The sequence below is a fragment of the Pongo pygmaeus genome, chromosome 10 (genome assembly GCF_028885625.2).
Source record: "Pongo pygmaeus isolate AG05252 chromosome 10, NHGRI_mPonPyg2-v2.0_pri, whole genome shotgun sequence".
Classification (NCBI taxonomy): domain Eukaryota; kingdom Metazoa; phylum Chordata; class Mammalia; order Primates; family Hominidae; genus Pongo; species Pongo pygmaeus.
The window spans coordinates 104,618,611-104,641,948 of NC_072383.2; the positions used below are offsets into that span (position 1 = coordinate 104,618,611).

General features: G+C 44.4%; 1 protein-coding gene across 1 annotated transcript in view; it reads right to left on the reverse strand.

The window, feature by feature from the left end:
* The window catches only part of NUAK1 (NUAK family kinase 1), a 75,328-nt gene that overhangs the window by 8,631 nt on the left and 43,359 nt on the right, over positions 1–23,338 (reverse strand). The window contains exons 3-5 of the mRNA XM_054444164.2: positions 14,769–14,920; positions 11,867–11,932; positions 754–873 (exon numbers count right to left, since the gene is read on the reverse strand). Of these exons, the coding sequence (XP_054300139.1) occupies positions 754–873; positions 11,867–11,932; positions 14,769–14,920 (338 nt within the window). The remainder of the gene's footprint in view (positions 1–753; positions 874–11,866; positions 11,933–14,768; positions 14,921–23,338) is intronic.

A 23,338-nucleotide genomic window follows, 5' to 3' on the forward strand; every position in this document is an offset into this window, starting at 1 on the left:
AAAGAGAATCATCTTTCAAAAAGAGAATCATCACTCACAACTCACTCATTTTCAAAATAAAATTTCCACATACCCACATCTTACAGTGGCCCTTGAAAGCGCTAGCATGCAGGGAAATGTATTTCTCATGAATTAGAAGATGTCATTAAAATGTATTTCCTTAGTCAGATATGCATGCTGCCAAAAATATATACAAAAAAGATATTTACTCCAGAGTGAGGCAATTTTTTGTTTGTTTTGTCTGTTTTGATATAATAGGGAAAAAACTAAATGTTCACATCTAGACATTACTAAATAAATTTTGGTATATTCATCGATAAAATGTCATTAAAATCATGTTTTTAATAATGAATTTGGAAATTGTCACAAGATAGTTTTGATAGTAAAGGGCAAGATATACATATGTGCGTCACATACATATGTATATCTTGCCTTTTATTAACTTGATCTGAATTATTTTTGAAATGCAGAGATCTACATTGGGAAAAGTTTAAAAGTCACTAAAGTTTTAAGTGATTATCTTTTCCAGGGGGATGGCAGTTACCTTTATTTTCTCCTTTAGGCTTTTCTGGGTTTCCCAAATTTCCTCCCAGGAGTATATATTAACTGCTTTTATAATTGTATAAGGAAACGTTTTCCTTGCTTGCTTTTTTAGGCTCTGTTTTTTTAAGCATTTCTCGAATCCCGTTTATGCCCTTCTTCCCTCTTCTCCCTCCCCTCCCCCGCCCCATACACACTGGGCAAGCTGCTCACCTCTGGCCCTCGGTAAGGTCTCCCATTGACAATCTCAGGAGATGCATAGAGAGGACTCCCACAAAACGTTTGTAAGAACTTATCCTTCTGGTACAGGTTGGAAAGCCCAAAGTCAGCAATCTACAAAGAGAAGCAAGACCCAGGGAGACTTGTTAGCATTCCAGATTATGTCTGTGTTGGATCAGTTCACACCACACAGCACACAGAGTGGATGAAGGGCACCTGGGTGGGTCTGCTGGCTGGATCGCCATTTTGTCTCCAGCCCTGAGTCTTCATAAAGGACCACTCAGCCCAGGCAGGTCAGTGTTTCCTAGCTGCAGTCCTTGGCATCCATCACAAGTTCTACCAAATCTGCAGACTACAAGCTCTGCAACTTACTTAGAAATTACTCTTTAAACGGACACTCTATTTAAACTTTAATTTAGACTTGCTCTGAGAAATAACATTCACAAAATCACTGGTTTGATGTTTCTGATGAACATTAAAGTGTGTAACTATTAATTTAAGAATTCTCCCTCTGTGGTCTACCCAATTATACTGCATCTGTGGTGGTGTGCATATCACACTGTGGAAAAACCCCGACCTACACAACTGGTGATACCACCTCTGTATCCACTCACACCCTGATCAGAACTGTATTTTGCCTGTCTTGTGACTCAAGATGAAATGGACTAATTGACTCACAGCACTGGGTTTTGAGTCATCATATTTCAGCCCCAACTCTGCTCCTGTCACTTAATGACCTTGAGCCTCAGTTTACCCACCAGAAAATGGGAATCCATGATCCCTTCCCTGTTCTAGCTCACAGGGTCATCATGAGAATAATAAGAAAAATAAATCAATCAAGATGAGACCTTGGCCGGGCGGATCATTTGAGGTCAAGAATTCGAGACCAGCCTGGCCAACATGGAGAAACCCTGTCTCTACTAAAAATACAAAAATTAGCCAGGCGTGGTGGTGCGTGCCTGTAATCTCAGCTACTCAGGAGGCTGAGGCATGAGAATCACTTGAACCCGAAAGGCGGAGATTGCAGTGAGCCAAAATCACACCACTGCACTCCAGCCTGGGCGACAGAGCGAGACTCAATCTCAAAAAAAAAAAAAAAAAGATGAGACCGTGAATGTAACAGTGCTTCATAACCTTCAAGTCTGATGCAAATGTTTCACCTAGCCTTGTTTCCATTGTACTCCACACTCCTTGGAATCATTCTCTTCTCCTCTGGTTTCTTGAAGTGTTTTATGTGTTATCATTTATGACAGCACTTTTACATATATATGTATATGTATATGTACACATATGTACATACATACACATATACACATATATACATACATATATACATATATATATTTGCTTTCCCTACCAGACTCTGAGTTTCCTGAGGCAGTTGGCAGGTTCCACATCCTCCCCTTATCTTTGTATCATCCACTGCTTAGCACCTGCCCACACCCAAGAAACACTTGTCACTGGAACAGGCATTATATTTTGAAAAGCACAAGATAATTAATATATAATGCAAAATAATAATAATAATAATAAACTTAGTTGCCACTTTTTGAACAGCTTCCAATTATCAGATACTGCTCCAAACACTTTAACTTCTTTAATCTAATCTTAACAAAAACTTGGTTTACACAGCAATGTGAATGCATTTCATGCCTAAAAAAGGTTAAAATAGTCAGTTTTATGTCCACTTTACCACAAATTTTTTGAAAAACTCATTTAACAGATGAGGAAATTGAGGTTTAAGGAGTTGAGGTTACTCATTTAAGGAGATGAGTAACTAATATGCAGCAATATAAACCCCCGTGTCTCTAAAGCTTCAAACCAGTGCCACCCTGCCCCTGGGTCACCTGCATATTTCACTCCACTCTAAGCCAGCCTTGCAAGCTGAGCCCCTGTAGGTTTCCGTCATTCTCCAAGCTGATTTCCATTTGAGGCTTGGAAACGAGCTGCATGATTCGCATGCCCAGAGAGAGCCCAGCCTGAATACCACCGAGGCTCTGTGGTGGTCACAGCCCCTAGAAGCAGCCTATTTTGTAAACCCTGAATGAATGGAATGTCATTGAAAGCAGCTGGTGTACAACCAGCCTCAGAAAATGCATTCTCCAGGCTCAGATTGCACTTCATTGCCCTGAATTCCACTTTCTTATCAAGGCCCCTGACTTGCTTGCAGGAAGTTGGTTGGAAGCTTTATGAAGTGTGCCCTGTCAATCAGAAGAGGCATGGAATGGCTACACACAGGAAAATGCATTCTCTTCCCGCCTGGCAGTGCCTGGGGCACCATATGAGCTTCCAAATACATGTGCGTGTGAGAGGCACCCGCTGCACATGCACACACTCACGCCGGGAGTTTTCACTCCAAGTCTGGGCAGCCTCGTTTGCTCTGTAGCCATTCTGGAGAAGTGTGTTTATGTTATGGCCCACTCCTATCCTCGCAGACTGATGTTTATCAGCCTCTCCCAGTAAAACTGTCATTGCCACTGACACAAGATTAATAGAAATCTAGATTAGCCTGTGTTCTTGGCACTTCGATGGGAAAGCAGTATTAATCAACACACACACACACACACACACACACACAGAGAGAGAGAGAGAGAGTTCTCAAATCTTGAGCCACTCAAACTTAGGCTTCAGCTCTAAGATTTAATGCCATATGGAACTTATATCAACTATTGATAAGAGGGTAAATGGTCACTGGTTATGAAACCTCTCTGAAGCTTCAGTGTTCTCATCTGTAAAATAGTGTTAGGAAGAGTGTCTATCCCTACTGTGTCATGGTGGAGATTAAATGACATAAAGTATGTAAAGTCCTTACAACAGTAATTGGCCCAGAGTTGGAGCTCAATATATATTTGCTTCCCAACTTTAAATCCAGGGAGTTAATTACCTTCATTATACTAGAAGCAGAGTTTATCCCAATGCCAGGGACTCTTGACAGTGAAGAAATAGAGAAATTTTAGATGCCAAATAATAATGGAATTAAATAACTTTGAATAATAAAATGAAAAATTCATTCCTTTCTGGATTCACCTTCAGTTCTTTGGATTAAGTCAAGAAGAAGGTCTCAGTGGGGCACTGGTGTGTCTTCAGTATCTCTTTAGCATTTATCAAAGAGACTAGGCCTCAGGCCTAGCCTGCAGCAGCAACCAACATCAAGCTGGAACTTCATAATGCTATTTGGTTTCCATTATACTTAGTTTTGAGCTTATCTTCTATTCATGTAAGTGATACTGGTTTTCCACTTAAGGTAATTATTTAGGGCTTCTTTTTCAAATAGACAGAACTTTAAAAAGTGACCTGAACTCAACAAAAATATAAAGTAAAATAGCAGTGAGGATACCACGGAAAGGCAAAAATCCATGAAAAGGATGACAAACTGAAATTTGAGAAAGATTGATTTTAAACATCATAAAACAAAAATAATCGCATCTCAGAATTACTTTGACCTGAAAGAGCCCTGAGAGATATTAATCCTGCCCCTCGCTCTAAAAGTGAAGCAGCTGAAGGTTCCAGGGCATAAGAAGTTTTGCTGAAGGTTGCAAAGATGGCAGCAAGTACATGAAGGAGCACATGGGTCTTCCCAAGCCGTACAGTTTTTCCAACAGAACATCAGCTGCAAATGGAAAGGATGACTTTCCAGCAAGGAGGTGACTGGGCTGCAGAATTTTGCTGACACACTAGCAGGCAAGCTTTGGAGAAAGGTACCTAGCTGGCATTTTTGCTTGTTGTTTTGACTGCTCCCCTGCCCCGTACTGATTCAGAACCACCTTCTGTCCCTGCCCTGTGCTATTCAGTTCAGCCTCAATTCTCGAAAGGAGCCCTGGAACTCAAGGCTCGGGTCCTTAATATTTGGAGTTTTTACTGTTACCAAGCCTTTCCAGAGGTGTTCCCCACTGCATGAAAATTGGGGTTAGAAAGATAAATAAGGAAGTAATTATTCATTCACATTTCAAAAGGATTAACCTCACTACAACACGGATGAACCCTGAAGATGTTATGCTAAGTGAAATAAGCCAGACACAAAAGGACATATATGATTCCATGTACATGAGGTCCCTAGAGTAGTCGAATTCATAGAGATGGAAAATAGAATGGAGGTTGCCAGTGGCTGGGAGGAGGGGGAAAGGGGAGTTACTGTTCAGTGGGGACAGAGTTTCAGCTGGGGAAGGTGAAAACATTCTAGAGATGGATGATGGTAATGCTTACACAACAATATGAGTATACTTAATGCCACTGAACTGTGTACCTAAAACTGGTAAGTTTGATGTTACATATATTTTACCACCATAAAACGATTAACTCCAGAACACTGTTTATAATGAGCTCATCTGGTGAAAACCGAAGTGTCACCTTGCTGACATTAACTGATAGGAAAGGATGCTGATGACAATGATAATAATTAGTGATGGTCTAACAGTCATCTGCAGTGTTTAAGAGGAAGTGTGGTGCACTCCACAGATCAGACATTTTGGGTCCAGGAGAACCTGGGGCTAACCATGGCTTTGCCATTACTAGGTGATGGGTGGGACCTGCCAAGTCACTCGAGTTCCTCATCTGCAAAATGGAACTCAGACTAGAACCCACCTCACATAAGAGTAGAGAATACGTATGTAAAGCTCCTGGAATAGTCCTGGGACCAGCTGACGCTATAAATTATAGCCATTATGGTAAGGCTGATGGTTTGGCCGACTTAACAATCGTTTGTTAGACCAGGCAAACAGGGAACCAAAAGCATTAAAACCACTGCCCATTAAAGAGCCAGGAGATCTTATCACTCATTTATAATACAGGCATGTTCAGAGTGAGAAGCTGCATCATAGGACGGGAAAAGGAAAGGATTTAGGGTTTGAGTACTTGAGTTCAAATCTCAGCCTCACCTCTTACCAGCATCTAACCCAAGGCACTTTAGTTAATCCCACCCCACTCCAATCTGGCCCATGGACCAGCAGCATTAGCATCACCTCGGAACATTTCAGAAACTGAGACACTCAGGCCCTGCCCCAGATCCACTAAAACTGTATTTTCACAAGAGCCCCAGCGTATAATATGCACTTGCACATTAGCCATTCTGAGCCTGCATTTCTTCATCTGTAAAGTGGGGTTGATGATAATAATGTCACCTACTGGAAGTGTTGGTATCAAACCAAATAAACTGATTCACGGAAGTGCTTACACCATGCCTACCTAGCACACAGTAGGCCTTCAGTAAATGTTAGCTATGACTACTTTATTTAACCTCTCTGAGTCTCAGATTCCTTTGTTGGAAAATGGAATTGCAATACCACCAATCACTTGATGCTGTGAAAATCAAAGCCAGATTAAACAAGAAAAGAATTAAAATAGGCCGGGTGTGGTGGCTCATGCCTGCAATCCCAGTGTTTTTCAAGGTTAAGGCTTGAGGCCAGGAGTTCGAGGCTGCTGTGAGTTATGATGGTGCCACTGCACTCCAGTCTATGTGACAGAGCAAGACCCTGTCTCTAAAAATAAAAGTAACAGTAGCAGCATTGCTATGTGCCAGGCACAGTTCTGTGAGTGCTACATATATTGATGTAGTAAATTCTCACAACAACTCTATCTGGAAGATTGCAGATAGTGGAATTCTAAAATTATCCTTATTTTGCAGATAAGAAAACTGAGGCACAGGGTGGTAAAGTGGCTTGCCTGAGACATCGGTGAACATCTGCCTTAGCTGTAAACTGCTACATAAAGGGGAGTTATTGCTGTCAGGTGGCTGACAAGGAAATGCACTTTCTGCATAACTCTTCGGGAAGACAGCAATTCCATCCAGGAAGGTACACTCCATAACTCCTTTCTGGCCTTGGAGTTGATTGCTGTGGCTTCACTCAAGACAGCCTCACTCCTGAGTTGCCAGGAAGTGAAGGCAGGGAGTGGAACAAGGAGCAGAAGTGAGTGGGGTCGGCTTCCGTCTTCAGAGGATCTAAGCTCATGCTGCCTCTCTTAAAAGAAAAGAAATTCCCACCAGGAACAATGTGAGGAGGCTCTTAAAAGAGGGCGCGTCCAAGCAGCAGCTCCCATGGATGCTAACGAGCAGCCAGTGCCAGCTCACAGCACACAGCCCTGGCATCCCCGCATGCCTACTCTGGCCACCATGACTCAGCCTGGCCATCAGCCACCATCAGCACTTGGAGAGTCTCTCGCAGGGATAGCTGTCTGCAAGCCTGCCTGCAGACAAGGTAAGGCTGACCAAAGCATGGACCAAACAGTACCCTCATTTGATGTGCTCTTAGATGTAGGGCAAATTTGGATAGTAAGAGTAGAGGGTAGAATTCATCAGGTGTCTGGTCTTTAGAGTCAAATAGCCATAGGTTTGTAGCCAGTCCCATCACTTATTAGCTGCAAGAGCTTCCTCATCTGTAAAATGATGTAATCACACCCACCCCAGTGGAGACATTCTGAGGACCAAATGAAATAAGGTGTGGAAGGTCTGACATGGGGCTCTAGCTTCTAGCAGGGGCTCAGTAAGCATTACTTTCCTTTTCTAGTCTCCATGCTGTGTTCCTGTGCTTGCTGTTTCTTCCTCTTGAAAAGCCATCATCATGTTCCTTACTATCAAACTCCTACCCATCCCTCAAAACCCAATTCAATCCCTCTTCCTCCATGAAAGCTTTCTGGTCCAGCCAGACAGACCCACTGCTTCGTGATCAGCACTTCCAGAATACACTACACAGGGCCATTTGGCCCTGTCATGGGAGGAGGATCAGGGGAGACTTCCTGGAAGAAGAGGCATTCAAGCAGAGACCCCAAAGAAGGAGCAGGCAAAAAGGAATGAGCAGAGCATTCCAGACAGTGTGAACCATGTGTGCCAAGGTCAAGAAACCAGAGAGAGCTTGGTGGATGAGAGGAATTCAAGTCCTATACCTGGGGCCTTCCCTGACCACTCTAGCTAAAAGAGCAACTCTATTCTTCATTCTCACCCTGCATGGATTTTCTTCACTACCAGCCAATTACATTATGTGTTTATGTGTTTACTGCTGTGTCTCCAACTGGAGTTTTAAGCTCACTAGAACAGGTACCTTCTCTTCTTCACTGATTTCTGTATCCTCCTCACGGCTCATTATCACTGCTAGTTTAACAACTGCTGGATCCTGAGTTCCAAGACAGAAATTTGGCCATCTAGTTCACTATTAAATCCCCAGCACAGGGCCAAGTACACAGTAGGACCTTAATGAATATTTCTGATCAAATAAATATTGCCCAGAAAAGATGTTCAATTCCTCAGTGAATAAATGCAGGAATGGATGAGTGAGTGCAGGTATGCATGGATATATACACACAACACATGAATTGATTAATTCATGCATGAACACAGAGCTCTCCCATTCATATCATCAAAGCCCAGAGGCTGACTCTCAGCTGCCCCACTTGGTCTTGTTAAGCTTCAGAGGTTTCTATCTCATCTTGGCCCTGGCCATTCAAAGCTTCTTTTCTTATCCACAGCAGCCGCGTTTCCATTGTCATAAGGGACAGCAGGCCATTTCCCCTATGCCCCTCTACTCTGAGCCCTGGGAGCTCACCAGATTCCCAGCCCTCTTGGAGGAGGTCGGCTGACCCTGGTGCCTGGACCTCTTCTCATTGTAAGACATTTTTACAGGAGCCTTCTATGGGAATTGTCAGCATTCCATTCTCTCAGAGAGTGGGCTGTGAATTTGGCCCGTTTTTTATTAATTGCAAATTAGTGCTGTGCTGGGTGTCTATTTTAGTAGACATGCTTCCAGAGTACGGAATGCAGCCCAAAGCAGCACATTGCTCTCATTCTTTCTGCTGACCAACTGTGTGAATATTTTTAGAAACCACACCCTCTCGCAGTGGCCAGATAAATAATTTCCAATGCCAGATGTGTGCTCTGCAAATCAACATCAGGCAGGGAAGGGGAGAGGAATGAGCTACACGGCTCTCCCCACCACTGCAGTGACATGTGACAAGTTTAAACCAGTAGCATTTAGATAGGCTTCCTAGGCCAAAGTCCTCCAACCTTGGAACATGGAAAATGGATCCACATTTAGAGAGGCACCAGAGGGGGCTCCAAGAGAGGACCTTGCTGCTCATATCCTGCTGGTTGGTGGCTCAGGTGTCCGTGGTCCCCCAGGTCCAGACACGGATGGCAGGGGCTCTCTTAAGCACAGAGGCCAGCTTGTGGCCATGTGTCTGCCTGCCTTTGTCAGCAAGGGTCCTTTCTAAATATGTTTCAGCAAAATGCTGAGTCAGGAAGAGTTGAGAATATACCACCAGAAGACAAATCAAGACCAGCTGAATCACATTTTTTAAAACCTTGGAAGTGGATGGGAGATGATGAAAAGATAATTTGCCTGGAAGTCAAACACATGAGTTCTAATCCTGGCTCGTCATTCCTTTATTCCGAAGTCAAACCATTTTGAAGTACCTACTGTGTGCCAAGCACTAGTCTACACTCTGGGGAAGCAAAGACACAATAATTTAGTCCAGACTGATTCACTGTCTGATCGTGGGCATTACCCTCCAGACTTTCTGGGTCTAATCATTAAAACAAGGGGTTGGAAAATGACCCCCAAAGTTCTTTAAAGACGTAGGATTCTCAGATCTGAGTAGGATTCCTTGAACAAAGAGGAAAGGAATTTAAAAGTGTTGATAATGGGAAGATCTGGTTTCTCTTTGGGATGTATGTGTGCATGCGCACCCATGCTTTACCTTGGGAAATGCCAGGTAGAAATTCTTAAGGAAAGGTATATGCCTAAGCCTTAATTGATAATACTGTCTTGTGTGTGTGCTCTTTCCCTCCATCATGCACAGGGACCCTAGGTTGAAGAACTTGGTGCAGGGGAACTGTCAGGCCCAACATTATCGCCTTTTTGCTTACACAAATGAAGCCATTCTCCTGGGCTCCTGCCTCACTGTTTCCCTGCACAATTGCTTTCAGAATTCTAATCATTCTTTTCCTGCATTAGGGAATTCTATGATTTCATAGAAAGCTATGTGTCTTACCACTTCTGGGACTACATCATGGGACCAAGAGGTCACACTGCACCATAGAACCCAACCCCTAGGCAAGAGGCTTACATTCCAGGCCTTGTAAAGATGACATTTAGTTTTGAGAGCTCTGGGGGCAGGTGGCAGGAAGAATCTGGAGAGGAAGTCAATAAGGTTGATGACACAAACCCTTAGAAAAATGAAAAATGTGGTGGCTCTCAAACCAGGACCAATTTTTCAGCCATGGCCTGACCACCACTCCCCAGGACCTAGGTAGGCACCTTCAGAGCAGCTGACTTCCGGTTCAATTCCCTCTCCAGTGGCCAGCCACTTAAGAAGGCTCCCAGTATAGTAACAGTTGAGCATGAATTGCTTTGATTGTAGTATTGTCTAAAATCTTCACGTTTATTATTGACACCCCAGGACTGGGCACAGGGCGTTGCACACAGTAACAGTTCAGAAAATACTCATTGAAAAAGAAATGAACAAATAAACAATAATCTGCAGAGACAGGAACTGGCATCCCTTGACAGATGAGGAAACTAAAGCCTAAATCATCAAGAAACTTATCCCAAATCCTGCCATTACTAAGGGGCAGGGGTGCAATATCTAACTCCAAAGCCACTGCTTTTAACTTTGACTCATTTGGACACGAGTGCTTAGCAGTTTACAAAACTAAACACAGAGTGTCTCATTCACTACTCTAAGCAGGCCTATGAGTAGTACTGTTACCCCGTCTTACAGTTGAGGAAACAGGGTTAAGTGGTTTTCCCAGTGTCAAGAAGCTAGAAAGCCATACATCCCGGAATTTCCTAACTCTACAACCGTGCTCCTTCTAGAATAATCCAACCACTTTGCCAGAAATAGACCCTGAGATTCCACTTCCTATTCCCATGGAGAACTACTTTGACCAACTATTTCCTGTTTATTCTATGGACTACATGTAACTACGGTCAACCACTCTGCAAGAGCAAGAGGTCACTGGGTCATGGCTTCCAGGGGCCTCTCAAAGGATGATGGTGACTAATGGTTGCTGCCATGATCTGTATAGAGAATACCAACACCAAAGCAACCCCATCCTTCCAAGCAAGGAAACAAGTCTCATCACCTGCTCCTCGACTGATAGCAGCGACAACAAAAAAATCATTCCCATGCTTTGTCCAGGGACCAGGGATAAGCCACTAACGTCACCAGCGGCCAATTGGAGGGCTCCTGCTGGTGCCGGGAGTACTAAGGCCGTTTCATAATGAAACCCATGCAGCGAGCTCCGTTTATTTTGAAACCGTATTTGCTTATTTTGTAGACGTGGTCAAAAGGACATTCAGAGGGCTCCCTGGGAGGCACTTGAACCCTGTGGGCCAGGAGAGCTTTCTCCAGCTCCAGCAGCAGCCAGCAATAATACTCTCCGTGCGAGTAAACTCCAGCACTTGCTATTTCCCAACAGCAAGCACCATCCCCATTTTGGTCAGCTTCCCAGGTCCATGGCTGGTTTCAGGGGTGGGAAGGTGGAGAGGGAGAAGTAGGAGACAGGGTGGAGAGTGACAAAGAAATAGCCAGGAAAAGAGTTCCAGCTCTAAAATAATTTAAGATCCTGCTAGCAAATCAAGCAAAGCGACTTGAATTTGGGCTCGTGAAATCAGACAGACATGGGTTCAAATCCCAACTCCACTCTTTACCACTGGATTACTTTGGGCAAATTACTTAGTTTTTCTGTGCCTCAGTTTCCCTATCTGTGAAATTATGTAAATAACAGTACCTACCTTGTAGAGTTGTTGTAAAGATTGAATTTAAGTGATATCAGGCAAAAATATAAAATACATATGAAATATGTATTGATTGCTAAAAGTATTGTTATGGTGATGATTTTAGACTACGAGCTTCCTGAGGAGAGACACTGTATCTTAGTCATCTCTTCTTACCCAGGGAGGAAGAACAATGCCCAGCATATAGTAGGAGATCAGTAACTGCTTGTTGAATTTAATTGTTTGAACTGGACTTAGAGCTCAAGCAAAGAGACTCTTCCCCACGGGCCTGCCAGGTAGGAAGTGGCTGCCTTATTTCCAGGCTGCGGCTTGGAGTGGGTTAAGCCTCCATCCAGCTGCAAGACTCAGGCCCTGCATATCAATCAACGAGGCAAGGGCTTTACCTTAATATTGCAGTTGTCATCGAGCAGTATATTTTCCAGCTTCAAGTCCCGGTGGACCACACCGTTCTGAAATGAGAAGACAAAGAGGGAATTGAATGGGAGCGGCTGGGATGAGAACAAGAGAGAAAGAGGAAGGAAGAAGGTGCACAAAGGGAAATGTCTGACAGATTAAAGAAATGCACCAGCCCGGTGGTCTTCTCCTCCATTCTTCAGGCTGCTCTCACTGTCTTGACGCTCCCCCGCCAGCGACCGACCAGCGACAGGAGAGCATTAGTCACTTGCTGTGTGGTTAAGGGAAAAATGACTGGAATCTGTTCTCCCCCAGAGCCTATAAAACAGCAGGGGGATTCTTTGTCGGAATGTAATTCCACTGTGTGAAAGCAATATAATCCCAGGCAGCAGCAAACAATGTCTGTCTGGATGGGATTCCCAGGGAAGAAGCAGATTTCTCTGCCGAGGACTCAAGACTTGTGGGGCTCACAGGCACTCCTCATCTGTCTGTCTGTGTGCCTGCCTGCCTACGCAATGCTGGAAAGACATCTGACTCAATCTATTCCAACCCATTTTGATCTGTCCTGAGGATAACATTTCCTAAGCAACCTGGAGAGAAGACTCAGAAAGTCCCTTTCTGCTCCGCAGGACTCAGGGCTGAGTGAAAGGTGAAGCATGAGAGCAGACCAATGAGACCGGGACCACTGGCCTGACTAAAGCAGGTGGCTGCCATCCTGCCTGACCTTTCCATTCAGGCAAACTCTGGCAAGGCTGAAGGCTGAACTTCAATGACCAGCGGCCAGCCAGCTGAAACGTGAAAAGCAGTCATCAGCCAACAGGCTGTCGGTCTACACAGCAGTAAACACTAGCCTTCTTCATTCTTTTTTAAGACCCGATTATCTTTTTAGGGGGTGGGTGGGCATGGGAAGAGCAGTGGGCCCGAAAGAACTGGCTATTTCGGGGTGAGTGGACAAGTAGCGGGGGACATTGAATGATTCTGAACATCATTCAGCATAAACGACATCTGCAATCGAAGCTGCTCTTTTGAGCAAATCAACAGGCATGTTTATGGGTGGTTCTTTCTTGTTTATGTTCCTTTTCATTTGACCACTCTTAATATCTCCAAAAGCACTGCTCAGAGGGAGAAATGAAAACATGTATTTCTACTAATCTTTTTCTAATTCAAGCCTGCAAGGAGGCCTTCTGAATTCAGAAATGCACAAAACCAAGTCTGTTAGAAGAAAGATGTGGACTACAAGTCACCTGATTCCATTAATTTTAAACATCAGGAGCAGTTTGGTTTACATTGCTGCATTCCTGGTTTTCATAATAAGATGGAATGAGTCTAATAAAGCCTCATTCATACAGAATCTAAGTGTTCACACACTTCAAATAACAAAAATATCACCTCTGTGGTGATTTACAATGATACCTCATGATGAAATACAAAATATTATACGATTCAAATCATGAGCACATTTTGAGTCAACAAAGAGAGGTCAGATAATGTTCACATGGGGTTAAGGGTTTTAGATTTGAGTAACTGTTCTCTAATTACTTACAGAGCCACTCTCAATTAACACAATATTTAACAAACCAGGAAGCCCCATGTTGCGATCATTTATATGAAGAAGTTGACTCTGTTTTGGATGCCCTGTTGGACTCAAGTCATATTATCCTCAAAGTAAATGACTGTTCAGGGTGTGACAGATCTGGAGAAAGTCTGAATGAGATGATAATCATGACCAAAATGATTAATAACAATAATCGCTGAGACATGGCTTGTAATTATCTGTGTACTTCATGCCTTTTCCAGAAACCAAGAGTGGCTCTACTGTGGCTATATTCTTCTTCTTATTATTATTATTATTATTATTTTGGAGATGCGGTCTCACTTTGTCACCCATGCTGGAGAGCAGTGGCACCATCATAGCTCACTACAGCCCCAAACTGCTGTGCTCAAGGGATCCTCCTGTCTCAGCCTCCCAAACAGCTGGGACTACAGGCGTGCAACCTCACGCCTGGCTACTTTAAAACAAATTTTTAAAGATGGATCTTGCTATGTTGCCCTGGCTGGTCTTGAACTCCTGGGCTCAAGCAATCCTCCCCCCTCAGCCTCCCAACTAGCTTGGATTATAGGCATGAGCCTGGCTGTGGCTATCTTCTGAGCACATGCCATCGAGGTGTGCTGCAATAAGATGTACGTGCATGTAGGTAACCTATGCAAGAAAAGGTACCAAGAGCATAGAAAGGTTTCAAGAACATTTCTCCCAGTAATTCTACTTCTGGAATCTCTCTTAATTATTCACATGAGAGGAAAATATTCATATATAAAGACACTGATCACTATTTGTAATAATCAGAAATTAGAAACAGCCTCAATGTCCAACAATCAAGAATTACAAAGAATTTTTAATAATATAGAAAAATATTTAGATTAAAGTATTAAGTAAAAAAGCATGACACAAACGATGTAAAAATGAATCCACTGTGGTACCCTAGATTGGATGCTGGAACAGAAAAAGGTCATTGGTGTCTCCATTTTGACAAATGTACCACAGAAATGTAAGATGTTAATATTAGGGTAAACTAAGTAAGGCATAGATAGGAACCCTCTGTACTACCTTTGAAACTTTCCTGTAAATCTAAAATTATTCAAAATTAAAAGTTTACATAAAAAAATAAATGTGAGAAGGAGGAGGAAGAAGACTGAAAGGAAATAAGCAAAAATGTCAAAAATGGATTATCCCTGGATTCCAGAATCGTGGGTGATGGTAATTTTCTTCTTTCTAGTTCATAAATTCTCCATACATGCTCCCATGAACAGATACCACTTTTATAATAGGAAAAAAATCATGCAGTGCCATAAAAACCGTCTACAGCCAAAGCTGCGGGCCAGGCGCAGCCATACCTTGTGACAATAGTGCACGGCGGAGACGATCTGCCGGAAGAAGTGCCGGGTCTCCCTCTCACTGAGGCGTCGCCGCTCACTGATGTAATCGTACAGCTCCCCTTTGCTGGCATATTCCATGATGATCACAATCTTATCTTTGTTCTCAAACACTGCAGAGGGAAAACAGCAATACACAAACACCCTGTTTAGCCAACAAGCTCACTTATGCTACAGAGAATGCGAGAGAGGACAACGGAGATGTCGCCAGGCAGAGGACCGACTGACGGGTCAGAAGACAAATCAGCCAATTCAGCATCACGAGGCGTGGGGCGTGCTGTCCTGCCAGGTGGGCAATGGTGTGTGTCACCACCATTGTTCCTGGACACATCTTTGTCATGCTAAGTGAAATGTGGTTCCCTTTTCTGAGGACCCCACTCTCCTTGTCAAGATCATTTCTCACACCCTCTCCCAGAACAGCTTTCCTGTAGACAGGATGATGGGTAAAAACAAACACAACCAATAATTTATTAACCACTGGATACAGACCAGGTACCCAGCCCTGACAGAGCTACTCTGACCCCAAGATGGGTGCTCAATCTTGTCATCTCTTTATAACTTCCCATCCCAGGCAAATAAAACCCAAAGCTTTTAATGTGGCCCACCAAGTCATGCACGATCCCATGGGCCCCTCTCAGCCCTACTACACACCCATTCCATGTATTTATTTATTCTGTCTCCCCCAGTCGAATGTAAAAGGGGGTTGTCCTGTTTCACTCACTGGTGTAATCCTCAGCACCCAGAACAGTATTTGGCACATAGTAACATAGTAGGAGCTCAGCTAATATTTATTAAATGAGTAAACTCAAACTACATAAAGGCATTTTTGAACATTAATAATAAATAACAATATAGCACTTACTATGCACCAAGTTTGTGTGTAAGGTTTTAAGTACCTCACATGTACTGACTCATTTAAACCCTACGACAAATGATCAGGGAAATATCTGTAATTTTACCATTTGAAAGATGAAGACACTGAGGCCTAGGGAGGTTAAGAAACTGGCACAGCCTGCAATCAGGCAGTTTGGCTTCAAAGATCAAGTGCAGAACTACTAGATGAGACAGCCTCCCAAAGAGCTGGCTGGAATCAGCAGGGCTCCAGTCCTCAGCATGGATGGGGAACTAACGCCGCAGGCTGCAGGGCTGCTGCTACTATGATCTCAAGCCGGTTCCCTGCCACCAGGTCCAGCCCCTTCTCACTCAACCTCCACACCACCAAGGAAACAGTCTTCCCAAATGCTTGTAAATGCTTCTTTCTCCCCAATGCTGATGCTCTCTAGTCATGATGTTCAAAGTCAGGGTTCCAGGCAGATGGCCAGGGACCCATGCATGGAGGCAGGGAGAAGGGAGGCCACAAATGACAGGCTGTCCAAAGCCACTCCACTGCCACCTGTTTCATACTTTGGACTTTCACATAAGATGTCCTTTGAGCAAGGATAAAATAAGCAATATTTGTTTTGAAATCCATCATCACTCTTAACGGATATAGTACAAAAACCTTTGTAGGGTACCCAAGACCCTCCCTGAAGGTCCCCTGCCTACCTCCCTCCATCTCATCCACTTTTCTAACATTTCCATCAGGCCCCCTATGCCCAGCACCGTAATTCATTAGCCAAGACTGTGCTCATATGTGGTTTCCACAGCGCCCCTCCCACTGCACTAGTCAATACTTGCCTCATAGCACGTGCAAACTGTGCGTGTTTATTTCCTGGTTTACACATTCACGTCCTCTGCCTAGATGGACAGAGCTAAAAACTATAGTGTTGGAATGAGATACTCCTAGGGCTGTGTGATTCTAGGGATGTTGCTTGCCCTCTCTGGGCCTCAGTTTAGTCAACTATAAAACGTGAATAATATTAGCAAGTACTTAGAACTGCTGGGAGGACTTATTGATACCAGGTATGTTCAATGTTTACAAGGCCTTCCCCTTACAGCATACACTCAATAATGTTAGCTATTATTGTTGCTATCAATACTAATTCATCCCCAGAGCCTAGCACCAAGGCAGACATACATTCAATGAAGAACTGAGTTGACCTGGAACCTACCCTAGGCCTGGGTCCCCTGTCTTCCCATACCTTGTTGCTGGCTGCTAGAAGCTCAGATCCCTCCAGTTCCTTTTTGGCTCCTTCAAGTCCAGCCAAACTTCCCTGATAAAATGAAGGGGGAAGGAGGAGGGTAGGGAGGAGGAGGAGAGAACATCCAGATAAAATTGGCTGCTCCAGCGTCTGCTGGCCTCGGTGTACCCTGCAGCTTTGGCTCCTGCCAGGGATTTCAGCCTGTTGTGCACTTTTCATTAACAATAAACCTTGGAAACTGGAAACACCCCAACTGCCTCGGGATGCATGGCTCAGGCCCCAAAAATGAAAGAGTGATAGGCCCTGGAGAGGGCAGCGGGTTTTCTAATTTTAAAAAGGAGGGATGTAGGAAGAAGGAAAGTACTTTGACAGGTAAATAAACAAGAAGCCTCACACCCCAAAGAGTCTGGCACATCTTTAAGGGAGCCAAAGCCTCTGGCCCTTCAGCGACTGTCGGGAGGTGTGGGCCACTTGCCTCACACAGACAGAAGGGCTGTTTCAGTGGCTGGATTCTTCCCTCTCCAACTGGCTGATTTGGTATCAAGGAGACATAAACACAATTCGGTTCAATACAGTCCAATACACCAAATATTTTACTAAGCAGCTTCCATCAATCAGTCCTACTGATCCTGTCTCTACAATATATCCCAAGTCTGGCCAGGCATGGTGGCTCACACCTGTAATCCCAGCCCTTTGGGAGGCTGAAGCAGGTGGATCACTTGAGGCCAGAAGTTACCAGACTGGCCAACATGGTGAAACCCCATCTCTACCAAAAATACAAAAAATTAGCTGGGTGTGGTGGCAGGTGCCTGTAATCCCAGTTACTGGGGAGGCTGAGGCAGGACAATAGCTTGAACCCAGGAGGTGGAGGTTGCAGTAAGCTGAGATCGCACCACTGCACTCCAGCCTGGGCAACCGAGTGAGACTTCATCTCAAAAATAAAATAAATCGCAGATCTGTCCACCTCTCTCACCTCCAAGGACATCCCTTACCCCCATCCTTTCTGGTTGCCAGACTTCACACTTGCCTCCCTGCTGACTGCATTTGGAGGGGTCAAGAAATAGTTCCAAATGCATATTCCATGGAGTACTCATTCTGCAAGCTATCTAGAAGAAGAAAAAAATTCCATGGTCAAACCCAAGCCAAACATTAATACTTGATGGTCCTCGGAGAGCCTGGTTTCCTTAACTCAGAGTTCTGCCAGTTGATTGGGCCATTTCAATCCTCCTATTGGCATCCAGAAGAGCTCATATGGAGCCAGTTTGGGAAACACTGGATGAATGAGATGATACCCGAGGGATAAAACTGGCCCCTCGTTCTCTCAGGCAGGGCCAGTAAGCAGTCTGGTCAGAGAACTGTCCGAGCGGCCAGGCCTGGCTCTGGGGCACCATCGCCCAGTGCCCCATAGGAAGAAGCCCAAGTCTCATGGTCAAGGCCCTGACTGTCACCTTAAATTAATCAAGAGCAAACAAGATTTCTAGACTTCAAGCCTCAGTGTTTCATCGAGGAGGCCAGGGCTGTTACAGATGAAGCTCTTGAAGCCTTTCTTAATAACAGCAAAATCTGCTGTAGGCTTACCATGTGCAGGCAACATGCTAGTAAGCATTCTGCATGAATTACATCATAAGGATTCGGTACTAGGAGGATCCCCGTTTTACAGATGAGAACACCTGGGGACAAGGTGAATAATAATTCCCATAACTACAAAGAGCAAGAGGCACAGCCAGCACTGGGCCCAGCAGTCTGACTGCTGCCCCCAAGCTCTCAGCCATTCCATTACTACTCATATATATCAACCCCTCTGACCCTCCGCCTCCTCATCAGTCCAATGAGACTAGTAATTTCCTCACAGGTCTATCGCCCTCAGCACGGTGCCTCGGCCAGTGCTCAACAAATGGAAGTTGTGCTCATAATTACTTCATCAGCCACTTAGGCAGCTCTAGCAAAACAAAACCCTAAGACTTTCCTCTCCCTGCTGGCATCGCTCTTTAAAACATGTTGTGGCTGCCGCAGAATCACAGGATTTTCGAGCAGGAAAGGACCTTAGAGATCGGGTGTTATTTTTCCAGAATAGTCCAGGATTTATAATGTATAAGAGCAAGGCCTTGGGAATTAATACTGAAGAATGAGCAGCTTCCGCACCCTTGGCCCAACGCTCCTTTGCCCATGCTTAAGGTCACTATCTACAAGGTGACAGGGATACTCTTGGCCATTCTTCTAGCAAAAAAAGGCTGCTTCCCTTGGGCACTTTTACAACTGGTTATTTATAAGCCCAGAAATCTTGTCTGTGTTTATGTTATTAGTCACTAAGCAAAAGCTTATTTTCCACCAGTTGGGAAGGGTTTCCTTTCTGAAAAATGAAAGCCTGTGTCTCTTGGCCAGACAGTTTTACCCAGAAGCCCGGTGGCTCCAGAATGGTAAGGAAAACTATGGCCCTTGACATGCCAGGCCTACCAGGAAAATTAAATCCCTGAATAGAATCTTAGTTCAGCCTGAGTCAGCCCACAGCACTGGGGCCATGGCCAGGTGGTGCAGAGCCTGGTTTTTAGCACAGCAGAAAGCACCTACTATGCAGATGGCACTGGGGATACCGAAAGAAGACTTTTCCCAGTTTGGAGGGGAAGGAAAGGCAGGCCAGGTAGAAGGGTCAGCATGAGGAAGGGAACAGAGCAGAAACAGAACCACCAGCAGCTGGCAGGGCCAGGGACTAGGAGGAGAGAAAGAAGAGGGTGATGAATAAAACACAAGAACTTGAAGGCCCACAAGGAGCTGCAGGTGAATCACACAGGCAACCAAACATCGCCGAGAACAATCCAAGAGACAGGAAGGCACAGGACAGCATCCAGGATCCTGGACCTATGAAATTGTTCAGGGCTCAATTTTTTCCAGGAGACTTCCCAGACAGGGATCTCTCCTTCCCTAGAAAGCTTGTAATAAGAATACTTAACATTTATTGAACAGCTACTACATGTCATGGATTAAAACATTTATTCCTCACAACAATCTTATGAGATAGGGATCCATATTATCCCTACTTTATAAATAGGGAACCAAGCCAGGCATGGTGGCTCACACCTGTAATTTCAGCACTTTGGAAGGCCGAGATGGGAGGATTGCTTGAGGCTGGGAGTTTGAGACCAACCTGGTCAACATAGCGAGACCTCATCTCTAAAACAAAAAATAAAATAAATAAATAAATAAACAGGGCACCAGCACTCACATCAAGAAACAATATTGCCAGCCCCCTGCAAGCACCCCTGCCATGTCCTCTTTCTGTCATTAATCATCTCCCCAAAGATACAGATACACCAATACCATGAATATGAGGAATATGAACCAAAATCATAGTTGAGTTTTGAAGTTCTAAAAATGGAGTCATAGCCGGGTGCCGTGGCTCATGCCTGTAATCCCAGCACTTTGGGAGGCCGAGGCGGGTGGATCACAAGGTCAGGAGACCGAGACCAGCCTGGTCAACATGGTGAAACCCGGTCTCTACTAAATATACAAAAAATTAGCTAGGCATGGTAGTGGGCACCTGTAATCCCAGCTACTCAGGAGGTTGAGGGACAAGAATCGCTTGAACCCAGGAGAAGGAGGTTGCAGTGAGCCAGCCTGGTGACAGAGTGAGACTCTGTCTCAAAAAAAAAAAAAAAAAAAAAATGGAATCACGTAGTATACCTTCTTTTGTCATTAATTCAACATGTTTGTGAGAATAATCTACGTTGCTCAATGTCGTCAAAGATTGTTCATTCTCATTGCTCTAGGGTACTCCATTATGTGAATGTATCGTGTGGTTTATTTATCCATTCTACTGTTGATAGACATTTGGGTTGTTTCCAGTTGAGGGTTGTTATGAATAGTATTACTGTGGATATCCTTGTGCATGTCTTTTGATGCATATCTGTATGCATTTTTGTTGGGTAGATACCCAGTAAGATTTGATGGCAAATTTGTGCAACTCAAAAGCGCATGTTCTTGCCACGACTCTCCACCCCCTTCCTCCATCATACACTTCTGCTTTTTGCATTACATCCAATAAAGGTTCTCCTTCATTAAATGGAGCCAATCTCACTGATTTTTCTGAAATGGCTTTATTATCAGCCTACTTGAGGCATTTATCTGAGCATTTTGATACATGTTAAAGGGAATACAAAAGAGGAGAAGGCACAGTCATTAACCCTAAGGAGTTGCTTTCGAGTTGGAAATGACCAGTACTTAAAAAATAATTCAAGAGCTAACCTGTACAGTACAGACTTTAAGTACCTGGACAATCAGAAAGATAGTGAGGTCAGCCAGAAGGGACCTGAAAAGATTTCTAGAAAAAGCAGGCATGGAACTGAACCACCCAAAATGACCTGGGTTTTACTTTTGAGATAGTTTCACCATTGTTTCAACATATCCTAAAATACCCGAACTCTCCTTTTTCTTCGACTATTCCACTGGCAGGCCTTCCTTCTTCCCAGACACGAACTTAAATTATTTTTCTTGTTTGCTGTTTATTTTCCATTTCAAAGGATAGTAGGGATTGGTTGCTATAGCAATAGCTACTTCTCCACGTTAATCCTGAATTTCATCAGATGTTCAGTTTGACAGTCCCGTTCTGCCCTCTGATCATCTGGCTTTCACAACCAGGCTAATGACCCAGCTCCCAGAGACTGCCTCCTGCAGCTCTCGAGGTTAATAACACAACTTGTAGAACTTGAGAAAATGTGTATTATAAAAACGGTACTCTGGTCTGAGGGAAACGCTGATGAGTGAGGAGATCCTGGGATTTTAAGCATCCACTGGCCACATGACAGCCGAATATACCGGACTGTTTTGGAAGAAAGAGGCCTGGAAAGCAGAGAGGATGAGGACCAATTTACAGGACGCCCCAGGAAGGGTCAGTTTTTAAAAAGGGAGAATTTCTTTCTGTAACCTCCAGGGAGGAAGAGTCCTCTGTTGAGTTTTTTGGTTTGTTTGTTTGTTGAGACAGGGTCTTGCTCTGTCACACAGGTGGGAGTGCAGTGGCAAGATCTCAGCGCACTGCAACCTCCGCCTCCCAGGCTTAAGTGATCCTTCTGCCTCAGTCTCCCAAGTAGCTGGGACTACAGGCACGTGCCACCACTCCTGGCTAATCTTTGTAATTTTTTTTTTTTTCTTGGTAGAGACAGGGTTTCGCCATGTTGCCCAGGCTGGTCTCAAACTCCTGAACTCAAGCCATCCGCCCATCTCGGCCTCCCAAAGTGCTGGGATTACAGGCGTGAGCCTCTGCACCCAGCCCATCTGTTGATTTTAATAAAAAAGGCCTAGGGCTGAGTGGCCCCAAGAGAATTCTCTCCACACCTTTGCCTTCTATCAGCTCTGTCTCCTAGGTGACATCCAGGGTGTTGCCATTTCTTCCACAGCATTACCTCCCTAGGCAGCAGCATTTTTGTCATTTTCCCAAAATCTCGGACCGAAGTACCTTTTCACTCAAGGGTGCTCTTTTATTAAAGGTCAGTACAATCCTCACAGAAAGTAGCTTATCACTTCAAAAATGAAGCGATCTTTTCTTTGAAAGGACTGTCTGCAAACCAGTTGAGTCACTTAGTCAATACAAGATTCATTCTTCAAAACTTTCCTCCCTAGAAGTCAATTTCAAACACCTCGTGGGCTCACAGCTTCACTAAATCGTCCTCTGATCTCCTGCATCTGAAAGCCCAGAGCAGTGAGGATGAGAAATTTAAACGGGCATCTCCCGGTCAATAAATTGGTCCGAGTTGATTCAGTGCAGTTCCTGGTTTGTACAACAGAAGACTTTTTTGTTCACTCACTGTCTTTTCTTGAACCAAAACTCTTTCTGGATGTTGGCTGGCATGCCCGAAGAAAACCACAGCCAACGAGGCCACCCACTGCCAGAAGTGGACTCCATGGAAGGCAGAAGAAATGGTAAGAAAGTATAGAAGCCACCTGCAGAAGAGGGGATGCAGAAGCCTTGCCAAGACCCATCTGTGCCTGCTAGGATTAATAGTGCCAATGGGGCCCAATACCCAACCCTAGGAAGGCAGGGGACATGGCCAGGATAGAGAGAAGTTGTGTGGGAGAGGGGACTTGACAACACCACACTGGACGAGCCACTGGACTCCACCCTCCTTCCACAACCATCCCTGGGGAGCATTTCTAGAAACCAAGCAGGGCCCTAAGGTGGAAACGGGCACTATCAGCCATCACCACAGGCTCATGATACACACTCCATATCACACACAACTCCACAGCCTCCCTGATCATTCCCTCTATTGCTCTGTCTCAGCCTTTGTGTCATACACAACACACACACACCACTCTTTCTCTCTCAAAAAAATCACACTCACTCACACAATCCTGAATGTGAGAAAGCCCTGGCAATTGATCAGAACCTCTCACAACTACCCCCAGAAAGAAGCAAGGGTTCTTGTACTTGATGCTGTGAACTTCTGAAAAAGCATGCTC